Source organism: Xiphophorus couchianus, chromosome 15, assembly GCF_001444195.1.
Source record: "Xiphophorus couchianus chromosome 15, X_couchianus-1.0, whole genome shotgun sequence".
NCBI lineage: Eukaryota > Metazoa > Chordata > Actinopteri > Cyprinodontiformes > Poeciliidae > Xiphophorus > Xiphophorus couchianus.
In genome coordinates this window covers 21,010,780-21,034,127 of record NC_040242.1, presented here as the reverse complement: position 1 = coordinate 21,034,127, position 23,348 = coordinate 21,010,780, and the positions used below count along the sequence as shown (strand labels likewise).

At 39.1% G+C, this 23,348-nt stretch overlaps 1 protein-coding gene across 1 annotated transcript in view; it reads left to right on the top strand.

Annotated features, from left to right (window-relative positions):
* Positions 1 to 19,855, top strand: part of LOC114158861 (uncharacterized) — a 70,503-nt gene extending 50,648 nt beyond the window's left edge. The window contains exons 21-42 of the mRNA XM_028040751.1: positions 7,262 to 7,297; positions 8,639 to 8,791; positions 8,870 to 9,040; positions 9,129 to 9,164; positions 9,260 to 9,400; positions 9,821 to 9,991; positions 11,006 to 11,047; positions 11,165 to 11,305; positions 11,428 to 11,598; positions 12,984 to 13,028; positions 13,145 to 13,285; positions 13,408 to 13,578; positions 14,580 to 14,624; positions 14,742 to 14,882; positions 15,005 to 15,175; positions 16,555 to 16,599; positions 16,717 to 16,857; positions 16,980 to 17,150; positions 18,164 to 18,205; positions 18,322 to 18,462; positions 18,585 to 18,755; positions 19,761 to 19,855. Of these exons, the coding sequence (XP_027896552.1) occupies positions 7,262 to 7,297; positions 8,639 to 8,791; positions 8,870 to 9,040; positions 9,129 to 9,164; positions 9,260 to 9,400; positions 9,821 to 9,991; positions 11,006 to 11,047; positions 11,165 to 11,305; positions 11,428 to 11,598; positions 12,984 to 13,028; positions 13,145 to 13,285; positions 13,408 to 13,578; positions 14,580 to 14,624; positions 14,742 to 14,882; positions 15,005 to 15,175; positions 16,555 to 16,599; positions 16,717 to 16,857; positions 16,980 to 17,150; positions 18,164 to 18,205; positions 18,322 to 18,462; positions 18,585 to 18,755; positions 19,761 to 19,855 (2,582 nt within the window). The remainder of the gene's footprint in view (positions 1 to 7,261; positions 7,298 to 8,638; positions 8,792 to 8,869; positions 9,041 to 9,128; positions 9,165 to 9,259; positions 9,401 to 9,820; positions 9,992 to 11,005; positions 11,048 to 11,164; positions 11,306 to 11,427; positions 11,599 to 12,983; positions 13,029 to 13,144; positions 13,286 to 13,407; positions 13,579 to 14,579; positions 14,625 to 14,741; positions 14,883 to 15,004; positions 15,176 to 16,554; positions 16,600 to 16,716; positions 16,858 to 16,979; positions 17,151 to 18,163; positions 18,206 to 18,321; positions 18,463 to 18,584; positions 18,756 to 19,760) is intronic.
* Positions 19,856 to 23,348: the final 3,493 nt, after the last annotated feature.

Genomic DNA, 23,348 nt, shown 5'->3' with positions numbered 1-23,348 from the left:
GACTCTTCCTGGCTGCATGTCAGGAAGCTCTTTGTTGCCTGTTATTTAATGTTTTTATTGCTCTAGTCTACTCTCTGCTGTCATTCACAGTGTTGCCTCAGCACACAGTACGCCGACAGACTGCAAGACCGAGAGAAGAATTATGGTAAGTAGGCTGATTATTTTCTGCTGTTTGATTTAGTCTGACAGGTCTTTATACATAATGTGGTTTATGTGAAAAAATATTGTTTTCTGTATTCTTTCCTTTATGTATGACTGACACTGGAACAAAGGAAATCAATTTCATTGTCTTAGGAAATTTGCTTCTGCAAACAGGATTACACTAAAGAGCTTCATGGCAGTTTCTCTTACTAACCTTTTTACAGTTAACTCAGTTTATGAGTGCTTAGGTGATATTTTACACTGATGCGTATGAAAATGTAACAGGAAAACAGAGAAAATAAGGTTAGGGCGTGTTGGAAAGTAATTAATTTTGATATATTACATGAAACTTTGTGAAGGGAGAAAGAAATAGGCATGACTGCATCTCTTTGGAAGGATATTCTTTGGTTGGACATTTTACGCTGTTAGTAGCTGCCGCTGTTAACAAATATGTTGCTGCATTAATTTACTGATCAAATAAATAAAATTAATCTCTTTGGCAGTGGCATGGTGACTCATATTCGGAGGTGTCAGTTCGAGTCTCGGCGCTGTGACTTTTGCCAAGTCTACCTTTTCTCTCAACCTGCTTTCTTGTCAGATCACTAACAGATAAAAGCCACAAGAGCCAAAAAGCTTTAAAATAAAAAGTTAAATTTTCACCTCTACTAAATCAAAGTAAATAGATTTTATTAAAAAGAGTCCTAGAATAATAGAATTTATTCCTAAAATGTGCCCAGAATCCTTAAATGTGAATGAAACTAAACCAATTAAATGTTGTGTTGTCTCTGTTTTAGCATTTGGTGTAATGTTCTTACTAGGACCCCTTATTGCTTTGTTTGTTCTTGTACCCTAAGAACAAACACTTCACTTGTAAATGAGTGAAGTGTTTGTTCGGTCATGAACAAAGTTTCTATACGGCTTTGGAACAAAAGTCTTCAATTTAACTGTGGATTTTAGACGTTCCAACATTACAAACCTGCCACACAAGGCGCCGAGTTGATTAGCTCTTAATGTTTCACAGTCATTTATTGCTTTATTATCTATTATATGTAACTTGTTTTTTGTTCATTTCATGTTCTATAGTTTATGGCTCGATAATTTAGGCAATATCAACTTTATACCAAACTACAAAACCCTTAATGCAATGTAACGTTATAAACTTGAATTCAGAGCAGTTAAAACCCCTAAAACGGTTCCAAACTGTCCTGTTGTAGTTCCAGTACAGAAAAAAAACATGAGAAAGATGGCAAGTTATTTGTTACAAGCTCATTTGTCCTGATGTTTTTTTTGGAAAACTTATTTTGAAGTCATTGTTATCAGTAGCAAAACTGATCCCACTATCAACCCTCTGGTTACTTGCTAGATAAGTGGGAAGACTTTTCCATTTTTATACTTTTGTGTTCAGCTCTTTTTTCCCAGCACTTTGCTGGCATAATAAGTAAACGTGGCTTGTCTTTATAAAAAAAAAAACAGAAACAAATATTTTTATGATTTACACTTTCATTTCTGTCAAGCTCAAAATCCCCCATGAGATTACTTTGGGATGTGAAGTGAAAATAAATGTTAGATGTTGTGACTGGAACAAGAAAGCGTCTGTCATGTTTTGGTAATCCTTCACTGCTACCTTGTGATGATCATAACATGACTGTTTTAGCCTGTCTAAAACCAGAAGCCTCTCAGTGGGCCTCAATAAATTTTCTCAGAAATATCTTTTACTTCTTGCTTAGAATTTTAATGATCATTTTTCTTTCTGTAATCAAGAAAAATCATTTCAATAAAAATATAATCAAAACGTAAATTTATTTCAGTAAATCAAATTTTAAGGTTTTTCTTTCATACATTTTAGTTAATCTCATTCATTATGCCTTTGGTATGTATTTATTGGTTTGCTTATCGTTCACTCTTTAGTCTTACCAGCTCTTTGTTTTTGATTTACAAGTTTTGTGCTGTCTCACCTCCATTGTTTGAAGCAGTGAAATTTAGTTCTACGCCTTCTAATTAAATATTAATTGATGTCCGTGTTTTCATTGTGACTTGCTGTAAAATGAATTGCCCATTGAGACATGAATGGAGATTTGAATCTGGATCTGATTGACTTGCTGTGATTGCTAAAGCGTTGGATTCTGCTCTCCGTCTGAAATCCTGAAGGAGTTTGTCCAGCAGTTTATAACTCTGGGCCTTCATACAAGAGTTCCTCATCTGAAAACTGCATTTTAGGTTTTCTTATTTACTCAGAACCTGTATGATATACTAAACAGTAAAACAGTAGTTGGTATGGGAATCTGATGTGACGGTGTCAGTAGTGTGATGTTGGGTCCGCTTCGTGACGATGTATTGTTGCTACTGGGAAAAGAATGAAAAGCTTGACAGTCTGGTACATTCATGCTAAGGCATCCTGTGACATTTAAACACAATGACAATCAGGTATGTAAATTGCGATCTGTCAACGTGTGACAGGCTGAAGAATATTAGACCAAAGTACATTGAAGATTTCTGCCCATGTAAAAATTCATGCTGAGGTTAAACCGGTTGGAACAGGTTGACGGTTAATCATGCAAGACTCTCACCGAGATTCTTTCAATGGAATGAATTTCAGGACAGGGAGTTTTAGTAAAATTAAAATTATATTCAGCTATTTTGTCATCTGAGAATTGAATATGAAGTGTTTTTTAAAAATCTTCTCAGTCTGTCCATATTTCCCCACTGGGTCTGACCAGATTCTCTGTTATACTGGAGCAAATCCTGACCAATAACAAATGTGGAGTTATTGTTGTATATTTTTAACTTAAGCAACCCGGGTCAACCCAAACCAAATGTAAATGATTGAATGTTAAAAAATTGAGGTGGAAGGTCTCAGTGAATATTCACCAAAAAGCATTAAGTTTGTTTTTGTAAAATAATGTGGGTGTAGAGAAGCATATAGACAGTCATCATCAGGTAGGAATGTTTACCTGCAACTTCATAAAATATGAATAAAATCTTAGCTTCAATTTCAGGCTTAGTTTCATGAAATGGAACAATATTCTCATTTATAAATGATACGCAACACATGAAACTTAATGCATCCATTAGGGTTACATTGGTTTGGTTTAATCTTTTCTGACCAACTGGGGGCAATCATTCCCAGATGGTCAGAAAAAGAGTGAGCGATATCCTAGAAAAGTAACTCAGCCGGTCATCACACAAGAACACTGTGAAGTCCACACCATTGATCCCAGCAACACACCAGTATATATTTCACAAAAGAAAACTGAACAGCTGAAAAGCTTTAGCACTTTATAATAATGATTAGCGTTCATCACTGTGGACCCTGGTTCCTTTGAGTATTTTGTTAAGAATGTAGACCTTTAGCTTAACCCTGAGCTTTCCTAAAGGACAAAAGACTGAAAGTTAAAAGATAACTGGAGAAACTTTGTTTGTAATTTCTTTGTAAAGTAGCAACTTTTTTTGAATAGCAGATATATTAGAAAAAAAAAATTTCTTCCACCTTTTATGCTTGCTCTGACTCTGATAGTATAACTTCTTTAACACCTTTCACACCTGAGACAGTTGCTGCTAGCAAAACTACCTTTTCTCAGAGCAGACAGGAAACCTGAGAACGGTGAAAAACAGCCGTTTTATGAACGCATAACCCTGATTACACATTAATTGGTTAGAGCTACTCAATAAACATAACATAAATGTATTTCTTTTACCCATTTCCTCAGATTTTCATTCTGACAGCAGAAAGATAATATTCTCTGACCCAGCATGCTGTTCAGCAACACTGAATTTACTGGAAACACAACCAATACTGTGTGGCATCTGGGTCTACTTCAACTGAAGTCATTTTGAAGAGTACAAGTCACTGAAGGTGTGTATAATAAGACAACACTGTGAAGTAGTCTGAAAATGTACCAACAACCATTAGGATTGTGTCTGTTCTCATGGGACTTACTATTCAAACCTGATTTATTTCATAGATGTAGAAGAAACAAAATCTAAAAGGAAATTTTAAACAGTGATGCAGTGAAGTGGTCACTTGCTGTTAATGTTTGGTTTTTGATTTTGCCTAATTAATCCTGAATACGGGTCAGAATTTATCCTAAAATTTCCAAACATAATAACTCAAATATAATTAGAAGTAAGCATCTTTTCAGTGGTGGGTAGCTGGTTGAATTACTTTTCAAGAGCATTTTTCAAACCTTCCTGTCACCACACAGCTGAATCCCTGATCTGCCTCCAGATGTTGTAGAAACCTGTTAATAAATGACTAATTTAAATCAGATTATATTCAAGGAGGAAAAGCTCTAAAACATCTTATACAGTGACCATCGTAGATCAGAGCTGTCCACTTCCAAAAGTATGTGTACCCTTAGGAGTCTATTTATTGTATCAGACTAATTACTCTTATCTTAATCAATGACAATACAAGCTTTTGGAAAATGTTTTCACAAAACCTAAATGGATGTCCTGTTTTCCTCCGTTGCCCTTCTCTCATTTCCTGGAAAGGAATGGCCTTATGTCTGAAAATCTTGGTCGTCTTTGCCCTTGTGGTGACTGTGTTTATTTTGGAAACAAGGAACCGTAACTTTCAGTTTTACTTTCCTGCCCTGGATTATCTGGTAAGGCCACTTTATCTATTTATTTCACTAAACTGAAAACATGGAATTTGAACGACGGACCTTTCTATTTTAGATAAATAAGAGTCATTTATACTTTTCATATGACTTAGGTAGAGGAAGGAGAACACATTCTTCCTCACATACGGCAGGAAAGAAGTGGTTAGTATGATGAGAAAAGACTGAACATGAATTGGTTACTCATATTCAATATTAGGTCTTAGATGTTTTTTAAAAATATCCACCATTGACACGAATTTTTTCTGATGTTAATCTTTGCAGTGCTTTCAGACTCTGAGATTTACTCAGCAAACATTTTATTAAATGCATCGAGCGTGGGAACCTATGAGCAGCTGCTGTCGACCCTGAACGCCACCAGTTATCCTCTCCAGCTTGATAACACCACAGAGATCCGAGATATTACTGTTACAACAGGTGAGTGACGACTGGGACACAAACAGCAGCCCTATCAACATTACATAGTCAACTTCTTTTCATCTCTCCTCATTCAGTTTGTGTCTCCACTGAAACTGGTTTCCAGTGTGAGTGTGAAGAGCAGTTTGCTTGGCCGTACAGCTCCTGCATCACATATGGAGCTTGTGATTCCATATCCAGCGGCATCTGCAAATGCATCTCGGCGATCCCAGCTGACGGCTCTTCCTGTCAGCTGATCTCTGGTAATCACAGCTCAGTTATGGACAAAAGAAATGCAGTGGCCTACGTGTTGTGTATTATAATGCATTTTATAATTTATCTTGCCATAAGTGCACAATTAATAGCCCTGTGAGTAGTAAGTTGTCATTATTCGCCATTAACTGACTCTTAAAAGTCAAAATTACTCATCTGTCAGACGGGTGCTGTGCTCTTCAAACGGTCTGTACCAGTTGCAAAAAAACATTTCAGTAAAAAAGGGAAATAAATGACAAAGATTTGAAAAGAATCAAATATGAGAATCAAACTAGGAGCTTAACCTAGCTTACTGGTAGTGCACAGAAGTGCAAGGAGTTCAGGCCTGGGACATGATCAAGGCAAGAGGCTGGAACCCAAAGACACATTGATTGGTCGAAATGCTCAGACTTAAATACCCATTTTTACAACAGCCTGCACCAAAAAATGATTGAGAAAACTGGTGATACTCTTTGTTGTTTGTGATGTTGTTTATCCAGACAGACTGAATTTATGTATGGAAGCTGAGAGCTTTATGTTCTCTTCTTGTATATTTGCATATCTAATTGCAGTTAAGGGTTTAGGGTGTTGGCTAGAGGGAGTTGAGTGGAGCCACACAGTTTTTTGACCTCTCTCTTTAGACTCTCTTGTTTACTCTTTATCATTTTGTGGAAAAGTAACATTTGTACCGTTTTTATTTCTGAAGTAAAGCGTTTAACTTTATCGAGGATCCAGTCTGGTTTTTTGTCATTTCGTCATCAAGTGGACCGAAGGAAAAAGACGGAGGGCGTCAAGCTTATGGCTTCATTATTTAGGAACCTACAATCACCATCAGACTTCAGACCAATAGACTTCTGTACCTACTAGATTGATTTGGTGAAAGACTCAATAATCAAGAATAGTTTTGCTGCCCTTCACAATTATGCCATATTGTGTTGTTCTATAAATGAAACAAGTTGAAGTCCGTGGCTGTAGCATAACATAACATTTAACTGTAGCAATGCAAACAAAGTCAGGTCTTGGTCATAACATGTCCCTTTACACCGCACAGCCACTTGAAATCTACAGATAAGTTATACTTTAATGTATTTAGTAACGTATAAGACTTCCAGATACTGATCAATATCCTCACTGCAATTCTTGTGCAAAAGTACAAACATAAATAGAACAAACATTAACAACATTCTGTAAACAATACAATCAGAGAAATTTGAGGTTCACCACCATCTTATTTTAGTTTCCTAATTTTAATGCTACTCACACAAACAAAACCCAAACCAAGCATAAATCCTGTTTCCACTGCCTTCCAGAGCTGCTGGTTCAAACTGAATATGTGATTGATCTGGAGCTGAATCTAACCGACATCGCAACAGTGGACTTCCTCAGACGCCTCCTGAGCAATGGCAGCAATTTTCTAACCCTGAGTCCAACAGTGAATGTCACACAGCTTGACCTCTCCACAGGTAACAGAGGAGCATGATGGGAAATGCTGGAAAGTCCCCCATTGGAATCTTGATTCATTAAATATTTGTGTCCTGCAGTTTGTTCTCCAATCAGTGGTGATTACCAGTGCAGATGTGAGGATCAGTATCGTTTTCCATGTGACCAGTGTGTAACATATGGATCATGTGACAACATCACTGGTGACACATGTGGATGCATCAGTGGCATTCCTGCTAATGGACAGTACTGCCAGGCTGAGGATCAATACAGTCAGTAGATTAAATATAATCTTCAAATCCCATTATTTGTTTTTACTGTGTTGACCTGCTAAAAAGAAAAACTCACTTGTTTTAATTTTGCTGCTTCATGAGCTTCATTTATAATGTGCTTATGAATTATTTTCTTTACAGACCTTACATCATGTCCTGCTACAACACGCACTCCAGGTAAGATCGAAATGCAGCATGGCCACAAGCTAAAACAAAAACACATCATAGACAGGAAAGGTGTGGGATTGTCAATAAGTGTTCATTTAAATTTACTGAGGAATACATTTAAAAATTTCATCTCAAATTTTAGGTCTGTCTAAAATGTCTTTGTCTTTGCATAAATCACATTTCCAAAACAAACTGGTTTCAGCAATGTTGCTGAGAATTGATGAATGCCAGTATCAGAGTGACTGCCGGTAGAAACCAGAAATGAAAAACATAATACTGGGTGTGAGGAAGGTTTTTATCAGAAAATCTTGGATACATTTCCTCATTGTTTAAGCTGGTCGGTATGTACCAGCACCAGCACTTTTCTTTTCTACTTCTCAGTGTCCTGGGACGCTGTTTGCATTGTTCAGTGTGTGGGCATTCTGGGAATGTTTCCAGTGTTGTAACAGGTGTTACATTAGATCAGTTGGACTTTCCCGCTACAGTAATCTAAGGAAATTCAATAGAGCAAGCAAAATACAGGGATAAACTAATAAAATAAATACAAAGGAATAGACTGATATGGGAAGACTGCAATAATAATTGCACGACATGGCAAGACCTGAAGTGAAATAAAAACACAGATCATGATATATATTTAGGTAAAAAAATATATACATATTTTATTTTTCAGATGAAAGACAAGATATTGTTGCCAAAGTGCCACGGGTTTGTTGAAACCAGGCCAAAAACAGAATAAATATTTTACTGACCGTAACAGCAACAAACTTGGTGAACTAGGATCTGAAAGGGACTTTCAGGGAGCCGTTTATTTATTCAATGTTATTTTTCATGTCCAGGTTAATGCCATTTGGCTTCAAGTTAGAGGATCCATGACACATTGAACATGACTCATGTGAATTTGATGTAGAAATGGCTTCGTTCTTTATAATTTCTGACCAATAAAAGTACTTCTCTATAACAGATCTACGTATAAATATCACGTTTCTGTTTCTGTCCCTTATGACACTAAGGGGAGAATTGGCACTTGATTTTGTTTTGTTCACTTAAAGCATTACAAAAATGCATGAATGCCGATGTGTCAGAGAGTTCATAAACTTGAGGATAAACAGGTTTGTCATGAGGTCATGTGATGCTTCCCAGCTAATGGCCTGCAGAGATTTTTGGGAAAGTTTGTTTGCGTCCTTTCATTAGAACTGAATGACTTTTGTAATTGTGTTACTTTTTTTAGATTCTAGATACTTTTTGCTAAATCAGACCAAACTTGTAATGCAACAAGTTTGTTCTTTTGAGGTCTGTTAACAAACATAAAAAGAACCAAACATAAATCCTGTTTCCACTGCCTTCCAGAGCTGCTGGTTCAAACTGAATATGTGATTGATCTGGAGCTGAATCTAACCGACATCGCAACAGTGGACTTCCTCAGATGCCTCCTGAGCAATGGCAGCAATTTTCTAACCCTGAGTCCAACAGTGAATGTCACACAGCTTGACCTCTCCACAGGTAACAGAGGAGCATCATGGGAAACCCTGGAAAGTCCCCCATTGGAATCTTGATTTATTAAATGTTTGTTTCCTGCAGTCTGCTCTCCAATCAGTGGTGATTACCAGTGCAGATGTGAGGATCAGTATCGTTTTCCATGTGACCAGTGTGTAACATATGGATCATGTGACAACATCACTGGTGACACATGTGGATGCATCAGTGGCATTCCTGCTGATGGACAGTACTGCCAGGCTGAGGATCAATACAGTCAGTAGATTAAATATGTTCACATTTCTTTTTGTCACTTCTTATAACATTCTTTATATCATCTTATATACATATATTTTTTTTACAGACTTTACATCATGTCCTGCTACTACACTTGCCCCATGTAAGATATTTATTTAACATCTTACAAACATGTAACAGGAACGTAAATCAGGAACGTTTCTTGTTTGGTGTTTATTTATTTATTTTTCTCTGCAGCTCCTCCGCCTGTCTATGAATATGTGATATCTATCGAGCTGAAGGCTGCAGATGATGAAGTTGTAGCAGAGCTGAGAAACATCAGCTATCCAGTCAGCATCAACAGCAACATACAGATCTCTGATGTTAACATCTCTACAGGTAATAATCTCTAATTCTTACTGGATTTATTATCTGTTGTGCATGTATGCATTTATTATACAAGCAAATACCAATCATTTTTTCATAGCAATAAGTCAAATTACAATTCTTTAAATAATGGTGCCATTGTAACAGATATTGCAATTTTTTGACTATAAGTCACACATTTTTTTTCATAGTTTGGTTTTCCCTGAGATGTCCTTTCATCAACATGGACAAGGTTTTCGTCATGTTTGATCATTTCGTTAAAAAAAAACAGAAAACAAGTTTAACTAATTTTTAGACATTGTTGCATTGTTTCATACTTGAAAATGTATATTTAATATTGTTTCCCAAAGGAGAAAATACTTCAATAGAGAATTTTTTTAACTCAAAGTTTTAAACATTTGTCTTTACATAACAAATGTGTTTTGTCTGCAGTCTGCTCTCCAATCAGTGGTGATTACCAGTGCAGATGTGAGGATCAATATCGTTTTCCATGTGACCAGTGTGTAACATATGGATCATGTGACAACATCACTGGTGACACATGTGGATGCATCAGAGGCATTCCTGCTGGTGGACAGTACTGCCAGGCTGAGGATCAATACAGTGAGTTTATCTGGAGAGTTTGTTGGGTTGACATTTTAGGGTAAATCTTTCTGTATCATGTAATGTCCATGAATCAAGAAACAACTGGTCAGACTTGCATGAAACAAAGTACAAAGAGATAATTTTTACACATTTAACACCAATGAGGAAAATCTAATCTTTAAATATTTGAAGAAATAAAGTTCTTGGATCCTGACTGTTGTCAGCATTTTTCCTGGAAGCTTGGTCTGTGTCTGATGGTTTAAACTCTCATAGACTGGTTTGCTGTCTAGTTCCATCAAACTTATTGAAAATTTAGCTTCTTTAATGCATTTGAATTCTTCCTAAATACCATTCTTTATCATCATTTCATTATTTCATAGCAAATGAGTACTTTTAGTTGTTTAGGTAACAGGAACTTAATGCCAAATCAAACTAAATTTCTGCATCAGTATCTCTGATATTGACGGTTAGATAAGTTTATACATCTATTAACAACACCACCTGCTATTAAAGTGTTGCAATATTATTGGATAATACAAATACTTGTAGGATTAAAGGACAGGCTTCAACTAATTAAACAGCTAGCCTTAAAGCCAGATGGAAAACTAGCAGGTTGTTCTAACTATAGTGACCAACTAACCAGAAGAAGCAATTTAAGCTAATAGCATTGTTTATTTCTGATTGTACATTAATTTAGCACAGTTATGTGAATATATTTGACTTATTTAATGGCATACAAATAACATATGCCAAAAACACATAACTGCAATTTTTGCAGTCATTATGTATGGCAGCCATATTGGATTTAGAAAATGAGTTAAATCGGCTACCTGTGACTTTTTAGATGGAATTCTGACATTGAATGCTTTTCAATAAATATTTATAACTTGGAACGGTGAAACTCAGGTTATTGATGGGAGGCCTTGTTCTACTGGAGCTAACTGAGAGTGAGAGCAAAACCATTTTCCTCAGGAATGTCAGAGAATGGATTTGTGTCAAGCACTTACTCCTTTTCTGTCTTCATCTTTACAGACTTTACTGCATGTCCAATCACAACAACTCCACAACCAACAAGTAAGACTGAAAGCCTGGTTCATGTTGATCAGTCACTCAACAGTACATAGTTGAAAGGGTTACATTGGTAATCATCCTTTTTGTTCTTCATTTCATCTTTCATTTGTGCCTCTACAGGTCCACCAGTCTTCCATCAGTACCTGCTTTCCATTGAGCTGAACTCCACAGATGTTACAGTTGTAGAAAAGCTGAGGAACATCAACAACACCATCAGCATGAACAGGAACTTACGAATCTCTGATGTTAACATTACTACAGGTAGAGCTAAACAGTTTTCAGTGGATTCTGAGGGTTTAACAGAGACATTTGAACCAATTTCAATAAAACAAATTGCTGCATCTTGTGAAACTGATGAAATATTTCCTTTGTTTTGTCTGCAGTCTGCTCTCCAATCAGTGGTGATTACCAGTGCAGATGTGAGGATCAATATCGTTTTCCATGTGGCCAGTGTGTAACATATGGATCATGTGACAACATCAGTGGTGACACATGTGGATGCATCAGAGGCATTCCTGCTGATGGACAGTACTGCCAGGCTGAGGATCAATACAGTGAGTTTATCTGGAGAGTTTGTTGGGTTGACATTTTAGGGTAAATCTTTCTGTATCATGTAATGTCCATGAATCAAGAAACAACTGGTCAGAATTGTACAAAAAAACATTCTGAGATCATTTTTAATACATTTCCCAAATGTGGAGAGGAATGCCTGTTGTTCTCTTTCAACCTTGTGTGTTTATGGTTGTTTTCTCTGTCATAGACTGGCTTCCTGTCCAGTATTGTCTCTTACTTATTAATGGACAGAGGAACAAATGGTGCCTTTTCCTACTTGTAGCAAATAATTTTTATTAAAAATCACTTATATAATTGAAATCTTTCTCAATACCATCCTTTATCATCATTTCATTGTTTCTCTGAATAATTATTCTTATACTTTGATTTACACGTCTTTAATGTCCAATGAAAATATGTTTCTGCATCAGTACCTCTTATATTTCACTGTTAGATAAGCACATACAGTACAGACCAAAGGTTTGGACACACCTTCTAATTCAATGGGTTTTCTTTATTGCCATGACTATGTATAAGGCAAGAAATCCCACTTATTAACCTGACAGGACAGGTTGACCTATGAAGTGAAAACCATTTCAGGTGACGACCTGTTGAAGCTCATCAAGAAAATGCAGAGTGTGTGCAAAGCAGTAATCACAGCAAAAGGTTGCTACTTTGAAGAAACTAGAATATAAGGGGTATTTTCAGTTGTTTTTACACTTTTTTGTTTAGTGCGTATTTCCACATGTGTTATTCGTAGTTTTGATGCCTTCAGTGTGAATCTACAATGTCAATAGTCATGAAAATAAAGGAAACTCATTGAATTAAAAAGGTGTGTCCAAACTTTTGGTCTGTACTGTACATTTAAAAATAGCGCCACCTGCTTTTAAAGTATTGCAATGAAATTGGATAAAACAAATACCTGCAGGATAAAAGCATAGGCTTCAACTAATTTATCACTTAGCTTAAAAGCCAGATGGAAAAACCAGCAGGGTTTGCTAACTGTGTTAAAAAAGGCTAACAAGATGGAGCAATTTGAGCTAATTGCATTGTTTTATTTCTCAGTTTTGATTTTTTAACATTGTTCAGCTACAGTATATTTATGTTGTTGACTGATGTAAAGGCATACAAACAATAACTGGTGCCAAAAGCAGGTGGTAATGTGTGGCAGCCATATTGAATGTTGAAAATTGGCTTGCTACCTGTTGGTTTTTAAGTTTCACTTCAATAGATATTTACAACTTGGAAAGTTGAAACTCAGGTTATTGATGGGAGGCCTTGTTCTACTGAAGCTAACTGAGAGTGAGAGCAAAACCATTTTCCTCAGGAATGTCAGAGAATGGATTTGTGTCAAGCACTTACTCCTTTTCTGTCTTCATCTTTACAGACTTTACTGCATGTCCAATCATCACAACAACTCCACAACCAACAAGTAAGACTGAAAGCATGGTTCATGTTGATCAGTCACTCAACAGTACATAGTTGAAAGGGTTACATTGGTAATCATCTTTTTGTTCTTCATTTCTTCTTTCATTTGTGCCTCTACAGGTCCACCAGTCTTCCATCAGTACCTGCTTTCCATTGAGCTGAACTCCACAGATGTTACAGTTGTAGAAAAGCTGAGGAACATCAACAACACCATCAGCATGAACAGGAACTTACGAATCTCTGATGTTAACATTACTACAGGTAGAGCTAAACAGTTTTCAGTGGATTCTGAGGTTTTAACAGAGACATTTGAACCAATTTCAATAAAACAAATTGCTGCATCTTGTGAAACTGATGAAATATTTCCTTTGTTTTGTCTGCAGTCTGCTCTCCAATCAGTGGTGATTACCAGTGCAGATGTGAGGATCAGTATCGTTTTCCATGTGACCAGTGTGTAACATATGGATCATGTGACAACATCACTGGTGACACATGTGGATGCATCAGAGGCATTCCTGCTGGTGGACAGTACTGCCAGGCTGAGGATCAATACAGTGAGTTTATCTGGAGAGTTTGTTGGGTTGACATTTTAGGGTAAATCTTTCTGTATCATGTAATGTCCATGAATCAAGAAACAACTGGTCAGAATTGTACAAAAAAACATTCTGAGATCAATTTTAATACATTTCCCAAATGTGGAGAGGAATGCCTGTTGTTCTCTTTCAACCTTGTGTGTTTATGGTTGTTTTCTCTGTCATAGACTGGCTTCCTGTCCAGTATTGTCTCTTACTTATTAATGGACAGAGGAACAAATGGTGCCTTTTCCTACCTGTAGCAAATAATTTTTTATTAAAAATCACTTATATAATTGAAATCTTTCTCAATACCATCCTTTATCATCATTTCATTGTTTCTCTGAATAATTATTCTTATACTTTGATTTACTCGACTTTAATGTCCAGTCAAAATACATTTCTGCATCAGTACCTCTTATATTTCACCATTCGATAAGCATACACATTTAAAAATAGCGCCACCTGCTTTTAAAGTATTGCAATAAAATTGGATAAAACAAATACCTGTAGGATAAAAGCATAGGCTTCAACTAATTTATCACTTAGCTTAAAAGCCAGATGGAAAACCAGCAGGGTTTGCTAACTGTGTCAAACAAGGCTAACAAGATGGAGCAATTTAAGCTAATTGCATTGTTTTTTCTCTCAGTTCTGATTTTTTAACATTGTTCAGATATGTTAATATTTTGACTGACTTAAAGGCATACAAACAATTACTGATGCCAATAGCAGGTGGTTATGTGTGGCAGCCATATTGGATATTGAAAATTGGTTTGCTACCTGTTGGTTTTTAAGTTTCAATTCTGACAATGAATGCTTTTCAGTAAATATTTATAACTTGGAACATTGAAACTCAGGTTATTGATGGGAGGCCTTGTTCTACTGAAGCTAACTGAGAGTGAGAGCAAAACCATTTTCCTCAGGAATGTCAGAGAATGGATTTGTGTCAAGCACTTACTCCTTTTCTGTCTTCATCTTTACAGACTTTACTGCATGTCCAATCATCACAACAACTCCACAACCAACAAGTAAGACTGAAAGCATGGTTCATGTTGCTCAGTCACTCAACAGTACATAGTTGAAAGGGTTACATTGGTAATCATCCTTTTTGTTCTTCATTTCTTCTTTCATTTGTGCCTCTACAGGTCCACCAGTCTTCCATCAGTACCTGCTTTCCATTGAGCTGAACTCCACAGATGTTACAGTTGTAGAAAAGCTGAGGAACATCAACAACACCATCAGCATGAACAGGAACTTACGAATCTCTGATGTTAACATTACTACAGGTAGAGCTAAACAGTTTTCAGTGGATTCTGAGGTTTTAACAGAGACATTTGAACCAATTTCAATAAAACAAATTGCTGCATCTTGTGAAACTGATGAAATATTTCCTTTGTTTTGTCTGCAGTCTGCTCTCCAATCAGTGGTGATTACCAGTGCAGATGTGAGGATCAATATCGTTTTCCATGTGACCAGTGTGTAACATATGGATCATGTGACAACATCAGTGGTGACACATGTGGATGCATCAGAGGCATTCCTGCTGGTGGACAGTACTGCCAGGCTGAGGATCAATACAGTGAGTTTATCTGGAGAGTTTGTTGGGTTGACATTTTAGGGTAAATCTTTCTGTATCATGTAATGTCCATGAATCAAGAAACAACTGGTCAGAATTGTACAAAAAAACATTCTGAGATCATTTTAATACATTTCCCAAATGTGGAGAGGAATGCCTGTTGTTCTCTTTCAACCTTGTGTGTTTATGGTTGTTTTCTCTGTCATAGACTGGCTTCCTGTCCAGTATTGTCTCTTACTTATTAATGGACAGAGGAACAAATGGTGCCTTTTCCTACCTGTAGCAAATAATTTTTTATTAAAAATCACTTATATAATTGAAATCTTTCTCAATACCATCCTTTATCATCATTTCATTGTTTCTCTGAATAATTATTCTTATACTTTGATTTACACGTCTTTAATGTCCAATGAAAATATGTTTCTGCATCAGTACCTCTTATATTTCACTGTTAGATAAGCACATACAGTACAGACCAAAGGTTTGGACACACCTTCTAATTCAATGGGTTTTCTTTATTGCCATGACTATGTATAAGGCAAGAAATCCCACTTATTAACCTGACAGGACAGGTTGACCTATGAAGTGAAAACCATTTCAGGTGACGACCTCTTGAAGCTCATCAAGAAAATGCAGAGTGTGTGCAAAGCAGTAATCACAGCAAAAGGTTGCTACTTTGAAGAAACTAGAATATAAGGGGTATTTTCAGTTGTTTTTACACTTTTTTGTTTAGTGCATATTTCCACATGTGTTATTCGTAGTTTTGATGCCTTCAGTGTGAATCTACAATGTCAATAGTCATGAAAATAAAGGAAAGTCATTGAATTAAAAAGGTGTGTCCAAACTTTTGGTCTGTACTGTACATTTAAAAATAGCGCCACCTGCTTTTAAAGTATTGCAATGAAATTGGATAAAACAAATACCTGCAGGATAAAAGCATAGGCTTCAACTAATTTATCACTTAGCTTAAAAGCCAGATGGAAAAACCAGCAGGGTTTGCTAACTGTGTTAAAAAAGGCTAACAAGATGGAGCAATTTGAGCTAATTGCATTGTTTTATTTCTCAGTTTTGATTTTTTAACATTGTTCAGCTACAGTATGTTTATGTTGTTGACTGATGTAAAGGCATACAAACAATAACTGGTGCCAAAAGCAGGTGGTAATGTGTGGCAGCCATATTGAATGTTGAAAATTGGCTTGCTACCTGTTGGTTTTTAAGTTTCACTTCAATAGATATTTACAACTTGGAAAGTTGAAACTCAGGTTATTGATGGGAGGCCTTGTTCTACTGAAGCTAACTGAGAGTGAGAGCAAAACCATTTTCCTCAGGAATGTCAGAGAATGGATTTGTGTCAAGCACTTACTCCTTTTCTCCTTTTCCAGACTTTACTGCATGTCCAATCATCACAACAAATCCACAACCAACAAGTAAGACTGAAAGCATGGTTCATGTTGCTCAGTCACTCAACAGTACATAGTTGAAAGGGTTACATTGGTAATCATCCTTTTTGTTCTTCATTTCTTCTTTCATTTGTGCCTCTACAGGTCCACCAGTCTTCCATCAGTACCTGCTTTCCATTGAGCTGAACTCCACAGATGTTACAGTTGTAGAAAAGCTGAGGAACATCAACAACACCATCAGCATGAACAGTAACTTACGAATCTCTGATGTTAACATTACTACAGGTAGAGCTAAACAGTTTTCAGTGGATTCTGAGGTTTTAACAGAGACATTTGAACCAATTTCAATAAAACAAATTGCTGCATCTAGTGAAACTGATGAAATATTTCCTTTGTGTTGTCTGCAGTCTGCTCTCCAATCAGTGGTGATTACCAGTGCAGATGTGAGGATCAATATCGTTTTCCATGTGACCAGTGTGTAACATATGGATCATGTGACAACATCACTGGTGACACATGTGGATGCATCAGAGGCATTCCTGCTGGTGGACAGTACTGCCAGGCTGAGGATCAATACAGTGAGTTTATCTGGAGAGTTTGTTGGGTTGACATTTTAGGGTAAATCTTTCTGTATCATGTAATGTCCATGAATCAAGAAACAACAGGTCAGACTTGCATGAAACAAAGTACAAAGAGATCATTTTTATACATTTAACATCATTGAGAAAAATCTAATCTTTAAATATTTGAAGAAATAAAGTTCTTGGATCCTGACTGTTGTCTGCATTTTTTCTTGAAGCTTGGTCTGTGTCTGATGGTTTAAACTCTCATAGACTGGTTTGCTGTCTAGTACCATCAAACTTATTGAAAATTTAGCTTCTTTAATGCATTTGAATTCTTCCTAAATACCATTCTTTATCATCTTTTCATTTTTTCATAGCAAATGAGCACTTTTAGTTCTTTAGGTAACAGGAACTTAATGCCAAATCAAACTAAATTTCTGCATCAGTATCTGATATTTACGGTTAGATACGTTTATACATCTATTAACAACACCACCTGCTATTAAAGTGTTGCAATATTATTGGATAATACAAATACTTGTAGGATTAAAGGACAGGCTTCAACTAATTAAACAGCTAGCCTTAAAGCCAGATGGAAAACTAGCAGGTTGTTCTAACTATAGTGACCAACTAACCAGAAGAAGCAATTTAAGCTAATAGAATTGTTTATTTCTGATTGTACATTAATTTAGCCACAGTTATGTGAATATATTTGACTTATTTAATGGCATACAAATAACATATGCCAAAAACACATAACTGCAATTTTTGCAGTCATTATGTATGGCAGCCATATTGGATTTAGAAATGAGTTAAATCGGCTACCTGTGACTTTTTAGATGGAATTCTGACATTGAATGCTTTTCAATAAATATTTATAACATGGAACGTTGAAAACTCAGGTTATTGATGGGAGGCCTTGTTCTACTGGAGCTAACTGAGAGTGAGAGCAAAACCATTTTCCTCAGGAATGTCAGAGAATGGATTTGTGTCAAGCACTTACTCCTTTTCTGTCTTCATCTTTACAGACTTTACTGCATGTCCAATCACAACAAATCCACAACCAACAAGTAAGACTGAAAGCAAGGTTCATGTTGATCAGTCACTCAACAGTACATAGTTGAAAGGGTTACATTGGTAATCATCTTTTTGTTCTTCATTTCTTCTTTCATTTGTGCCTCTACAGGTCCACCAGTCTTCCATCAGTACCTGCTTTCCATTGAGCTGAACTCCACAGATGTTACAGTTGTAGAAAAGCTGAGGAACATCAACAACACCATCAGCATGAACAGGAACTTACGAATCTCTGATGTTAACATTACTACAGGTAGGGCTAAACAGGATTCAGTGGATTCTGAGGTTTTAACAGAGACTTTTGAACCAATTTCAATAAAACAAATTGCTGCATCTTGTGAAACTGATGAAATATTTCCTTTGTTTTGTCTGCAGTCTGCTCTCCAATCAGTGGTGATTACCAGTGCAGATGTGAGGATCAATATCGTTTTCCATGTGACCAGTGTGTAACATATGGATCATGTGACAACATCAGTGGTGACACATGTGGATGCATCAGAGGCATTCCTGCTGGTGGACAGTACTGCCAGGCTGAGGATCAATACAGTGAGTTTATCTGGAGAGTTTGTTGGGTTGACATTTTAGGGTAAATCGTTCTGTATCATGTAATGTCCATGAATCAAGAAACAACTGGTCAGAATTGTACAAAAAAACATTCTGAGATCATTTTAATACATTTCCCAAATGTGGAGAGGAATGCCTGTTGTTCTCTTTCAACCTTGTGTGTTTATGGTTGTTTTCTCTGTCATAGACTGGCTTCCTGTCCAGTATTGTCTCTTACTTATTAATGGACAGAGGAACAAATGGTGCCTTTTCTTACCTGAAGCAAATGATTTTTTTAAAATTAAAAGTCACTTATATAATTGAAATCTTTCTCAATACCATCCTTTATCATCATTTCATTGTTTCTCTGAATAATTCTTCTTATACTTTGATTTACTTGACTTTAATGTCCAATCAAAATACATTTCTGCATCAGTACTTCTTATATTTCACCATTAGATAAGCATACACATTTAAAAATAGCGCCACCTGCTTTTCAAGTATTACAATGAAATTGGATAAAACAAATACCTGTAGGATAAAAGCATAGGCTTCAACTAATTTATCACTTAGCTTAAAAGCCAGATGGAAAACCAGCAGGGTTTGCTAACTGTGTTTAACAAGGCTAACAAGATGGAGCAATTTAAGCTAATTGCATTGTTTTTTCTCTCAGTTCTGATTTTTTAACATTTCACAGATATGTTAATATTTTTGACTGACTTAAAGGCATACAAACAATTACTGATGCCAAAAGCAGGTGGTTATATGTGGCAGCCATATTGGATATTGAAAATTGGTTTGCTACCTGTTGGTTTTTAAGTTTCAATTCTGACAATGAATGCTTTTCAGTAAATATTTATAACTTGGAAAGTTGAAACTCATGTTATTGATGGGAGGCCTTGTTCTACTGGAGCTAACTGAGAGTGAGAGCAAAACCATTTTCCTCAGGAATGTCAGAGAATGGATTTGTGTCAAGCACTTACTCCTTTTCTGTCTTCATCTTTACAGACTTTACTGCATGTCCAATCACCACAACAACTCCACAACCAACAAGTAAGACTGAAAGCATGGTTCATGTTGATCAGTCACTCAACAGTACATAGTTGAAAGGGTTACATTGATATTCATCCTTTTTGTTCTTTATTTCATCTTTCATTTGTGCCTTTACAGATCCACCAGTCAGCTTTAAGAAGACCTTTGTTAAAAACAAAAGAATTAAGATTAGAGCAGTTGTTTCTTTTAAATTAGAAACACTGTTTTATAATGATTGCTGTATTGTCCCTAGCTAGAACAAGATATCTTGAGTCACCTTCATGTCATTCATACATCCAGTCAAGCTATCTTGGTAAACTCTTCACATTATTAAATTAGCTGTGTGGTTAGTTCAAATACTTTTTCTCCATTAGGTTCAACATCCAGTGCCACAAACGGAACAACACATGTGACAAGTACATAAGGAATTATCCAAGTCACTTGCTCTGCATCTCCCAGTGAAATGTAGGCTGCAGATGTAGGAGATTTTGTTAGTTAAGATAAAGCAGCTAAAAAGTAAACTATATCTCCATATGATGGGAGTGTGGACCTAAATATTTTCAACAGAATAGAGATCATTTTATGTGATTCAAAGGATAACACAGAATTTAAAAATCTGAGGCACATTATTCTACTTTTTTTTTAAAAAAAAAATCTCATTCTATGTCATTATCCTGCCATCATGTTGCAACTCTGACATTTCAGAGACAAATGGTCACAAGAACAACCCAATAAGACATTTCTGATTTAAATGTAGTCATTAAACAAAGATCATGGCGACAGTTGTGAATTCTCAGAAAATACACCAGAGAATTTAAGAGGAGAAAAAATCTTTGGAATTTAGAATTTATTTTCAATGTAACATAAAGGTATTGATGAATGACTGCTCATCTACTTTTAGCATTTCCTTGTATTTGTCTGTTTTATGCAATCAGTGGACTTCAGTTCAACAAATGATGCATCAAACTTGTCTAAGCTGTTAATTTTTCAGGTGCAACTGTGACCATCCAGACCACAAACCCTGCCCCCACAACTACCACCTCTGCCCCCACAACTACCACCGCTGCCCCCACAACTACCACCACTCCCCCCACAACTACCACTGCTGCCCCCACAACTACTACGGCTTCCCCCACAACTACCACCGCTGCCCCCACAACTACCACCGCTGCCCCCACAACTACTACGGCTGCCCCCACAACTACCACCGCTGCCCCCACGACTACCACCGCTGCCCCAACGACTACCACCGCTGCTCCCACGACTACTACCGCTGCCCCAATGACTACTACCACCGCTGCCCCCCACGACTATGACCGCTTGCCCCCACGACTACTACCGCTGCCCCAATGACGACTACCACTGCTGCCCCCACGACTACTACCGCTGCCCCAATGACGACTACCACCGCTGCCCCCACAACTACCACCGCTGCCCCCACAACTACTACCGCTGCCCCCACAACTACCACCGCTGCTCCACGACTACTACCGCTGCCCCAATGACTACTACCACCGCTACCCCCACGACTACTACCGCTGCCCCCACGACTACTACCACTGCCCCAATGACGACTACCACCGCTGCCCCCCACGACTACCACCGCTGCCCCACGACTACCACCGCTGCCCCCACGACTACAACCGCTGCCCCCACGACTACCACCGCTCCCCCCACGGACTACCACCGCTGCCCCACAACTACCACCGCTGCCCCCACAACTACTACCGCTGCCCCCACAACTACCACCGCTGCTCCCACGGACTACTACCGCTGCCCCAATGACTACTACCACCGCTACCCCACGACTACTACCGCTGCCCCCACGACTACTACCACTGCCCAATGACGACTACCACCGCTGCCCCACGACTACCACCGCTGCCCCCACGACTACAACCGCTGCCCCCACGACTACCACCGCTCCCCCCACGACTACCACCGCTGCCCCCACGACTACAACCGCTGCCCCACGACTACCACCGCTTGCCCCACCGACTACCACGCTGTCCCCACGACTACCACCGCTCCCACCACGACTACCACCGCTGCCCCAACGACTACCACCGCTGCCCCAACGACTACCACCGCTGCCCCAACGACTACCACCGCTGTTCCCACGACTACCACCGCTGCCCCCATGACTACCCCTACGACTACCACCCCGCTGCCCCCACGACTACCACCGCTGCCCCAACGACTACCACCGCTGCCTCCATGGCTACCACCCCTGCCCCCACGACTACCACCGTTGCCCCCACGACTACCACCGCTGCACCCTCGACTACCACCCATGCCCCCACGACTACCACCGCTGCCCCCATGACTAATACCACCCGCTGCCCCCACGACTAATACCACTGCTGCCCCCACAACTACCACCGCTGCCCCCACAACTACCTCCACTGCCCCCACAACTAATACCACCACTGCCCCCCACAACTACCCCCGCTGCCCCCACAACTAATACCACTGCAGTCCCCACAACTAATACCACCGCTGCCCCCACAACTACCCTGACAACTAATACCACTGCTGTCCCACAACTACCACTGCTGCCCCCACAACTACAATTGCTCCCCCACACTACTACAATTGCTGCCCCACAACTAATACCACTGCTGCCCCCACAACTAATACCACTGCTGTCCCCACAACTAATACTACCCGCTGCCCCCACAACTACCACCGCTGCCCCCACAACTAATACCACCGCTGCCCCCACCACTACCACCGCTGCCCCCCACAACTAATACCACCGCTGCTCCCACAACTAATACCACCGCTGCCCCCGCAACTACCACCGCTGCCCCCACAACTACCACCGCTGCCCCCACAACTAATACCACCGCTGCCCCCACATCTACCACCACTGCCCCCACAACTAATACCACCGCTGCCCCCACCCACTACCACCGCTGCCCCCACAACTAATGCCACCGCTGCCCCCACAACTACCACCGCTGCCCCCAGAACTAATACCACCGCTGCCCCACCACTACCACCGCTGCCCCCACAACTAATACCACCGCTGCCCCCACAACTACCACCGCTGCCCCCACTACTACCACCGCTCCCCCCATAACTAATACCACCGCTGCCCCCCACCACCACCGCTGCCCCCCACAACTAATACCACCGCTGCCCCCACAACCACTACCACCGCTGCCCCCACAACTACTACCACCGCTGCCCCCACAACTACCACCGCTGCCCCCACAACTACCACCGCTCCCCCCATAACCATCACCGCTCCCCCCACAACTACCACCGTTGCCCCCATAACTACCACTGCTGCCCCCACAACTACCACCGCTACCCCAACAACTACCACCGCTGCCCCCACAACTACCACAGCTACCCCAACAACTACCACCGCTACCCCAACAACTACCACCGCTGCCCCCACAACTACCACCGCTACCCCAACAACTACCACCGCTGCCCCCACAACTACCACCGCTACCCCCACAACTACCACCGCTACCCCCACAACTACAATCTCTCCCCCGACGACTACCACCGCTGCCTCCACAAACTACTACCCCCCACAACTACTACCAC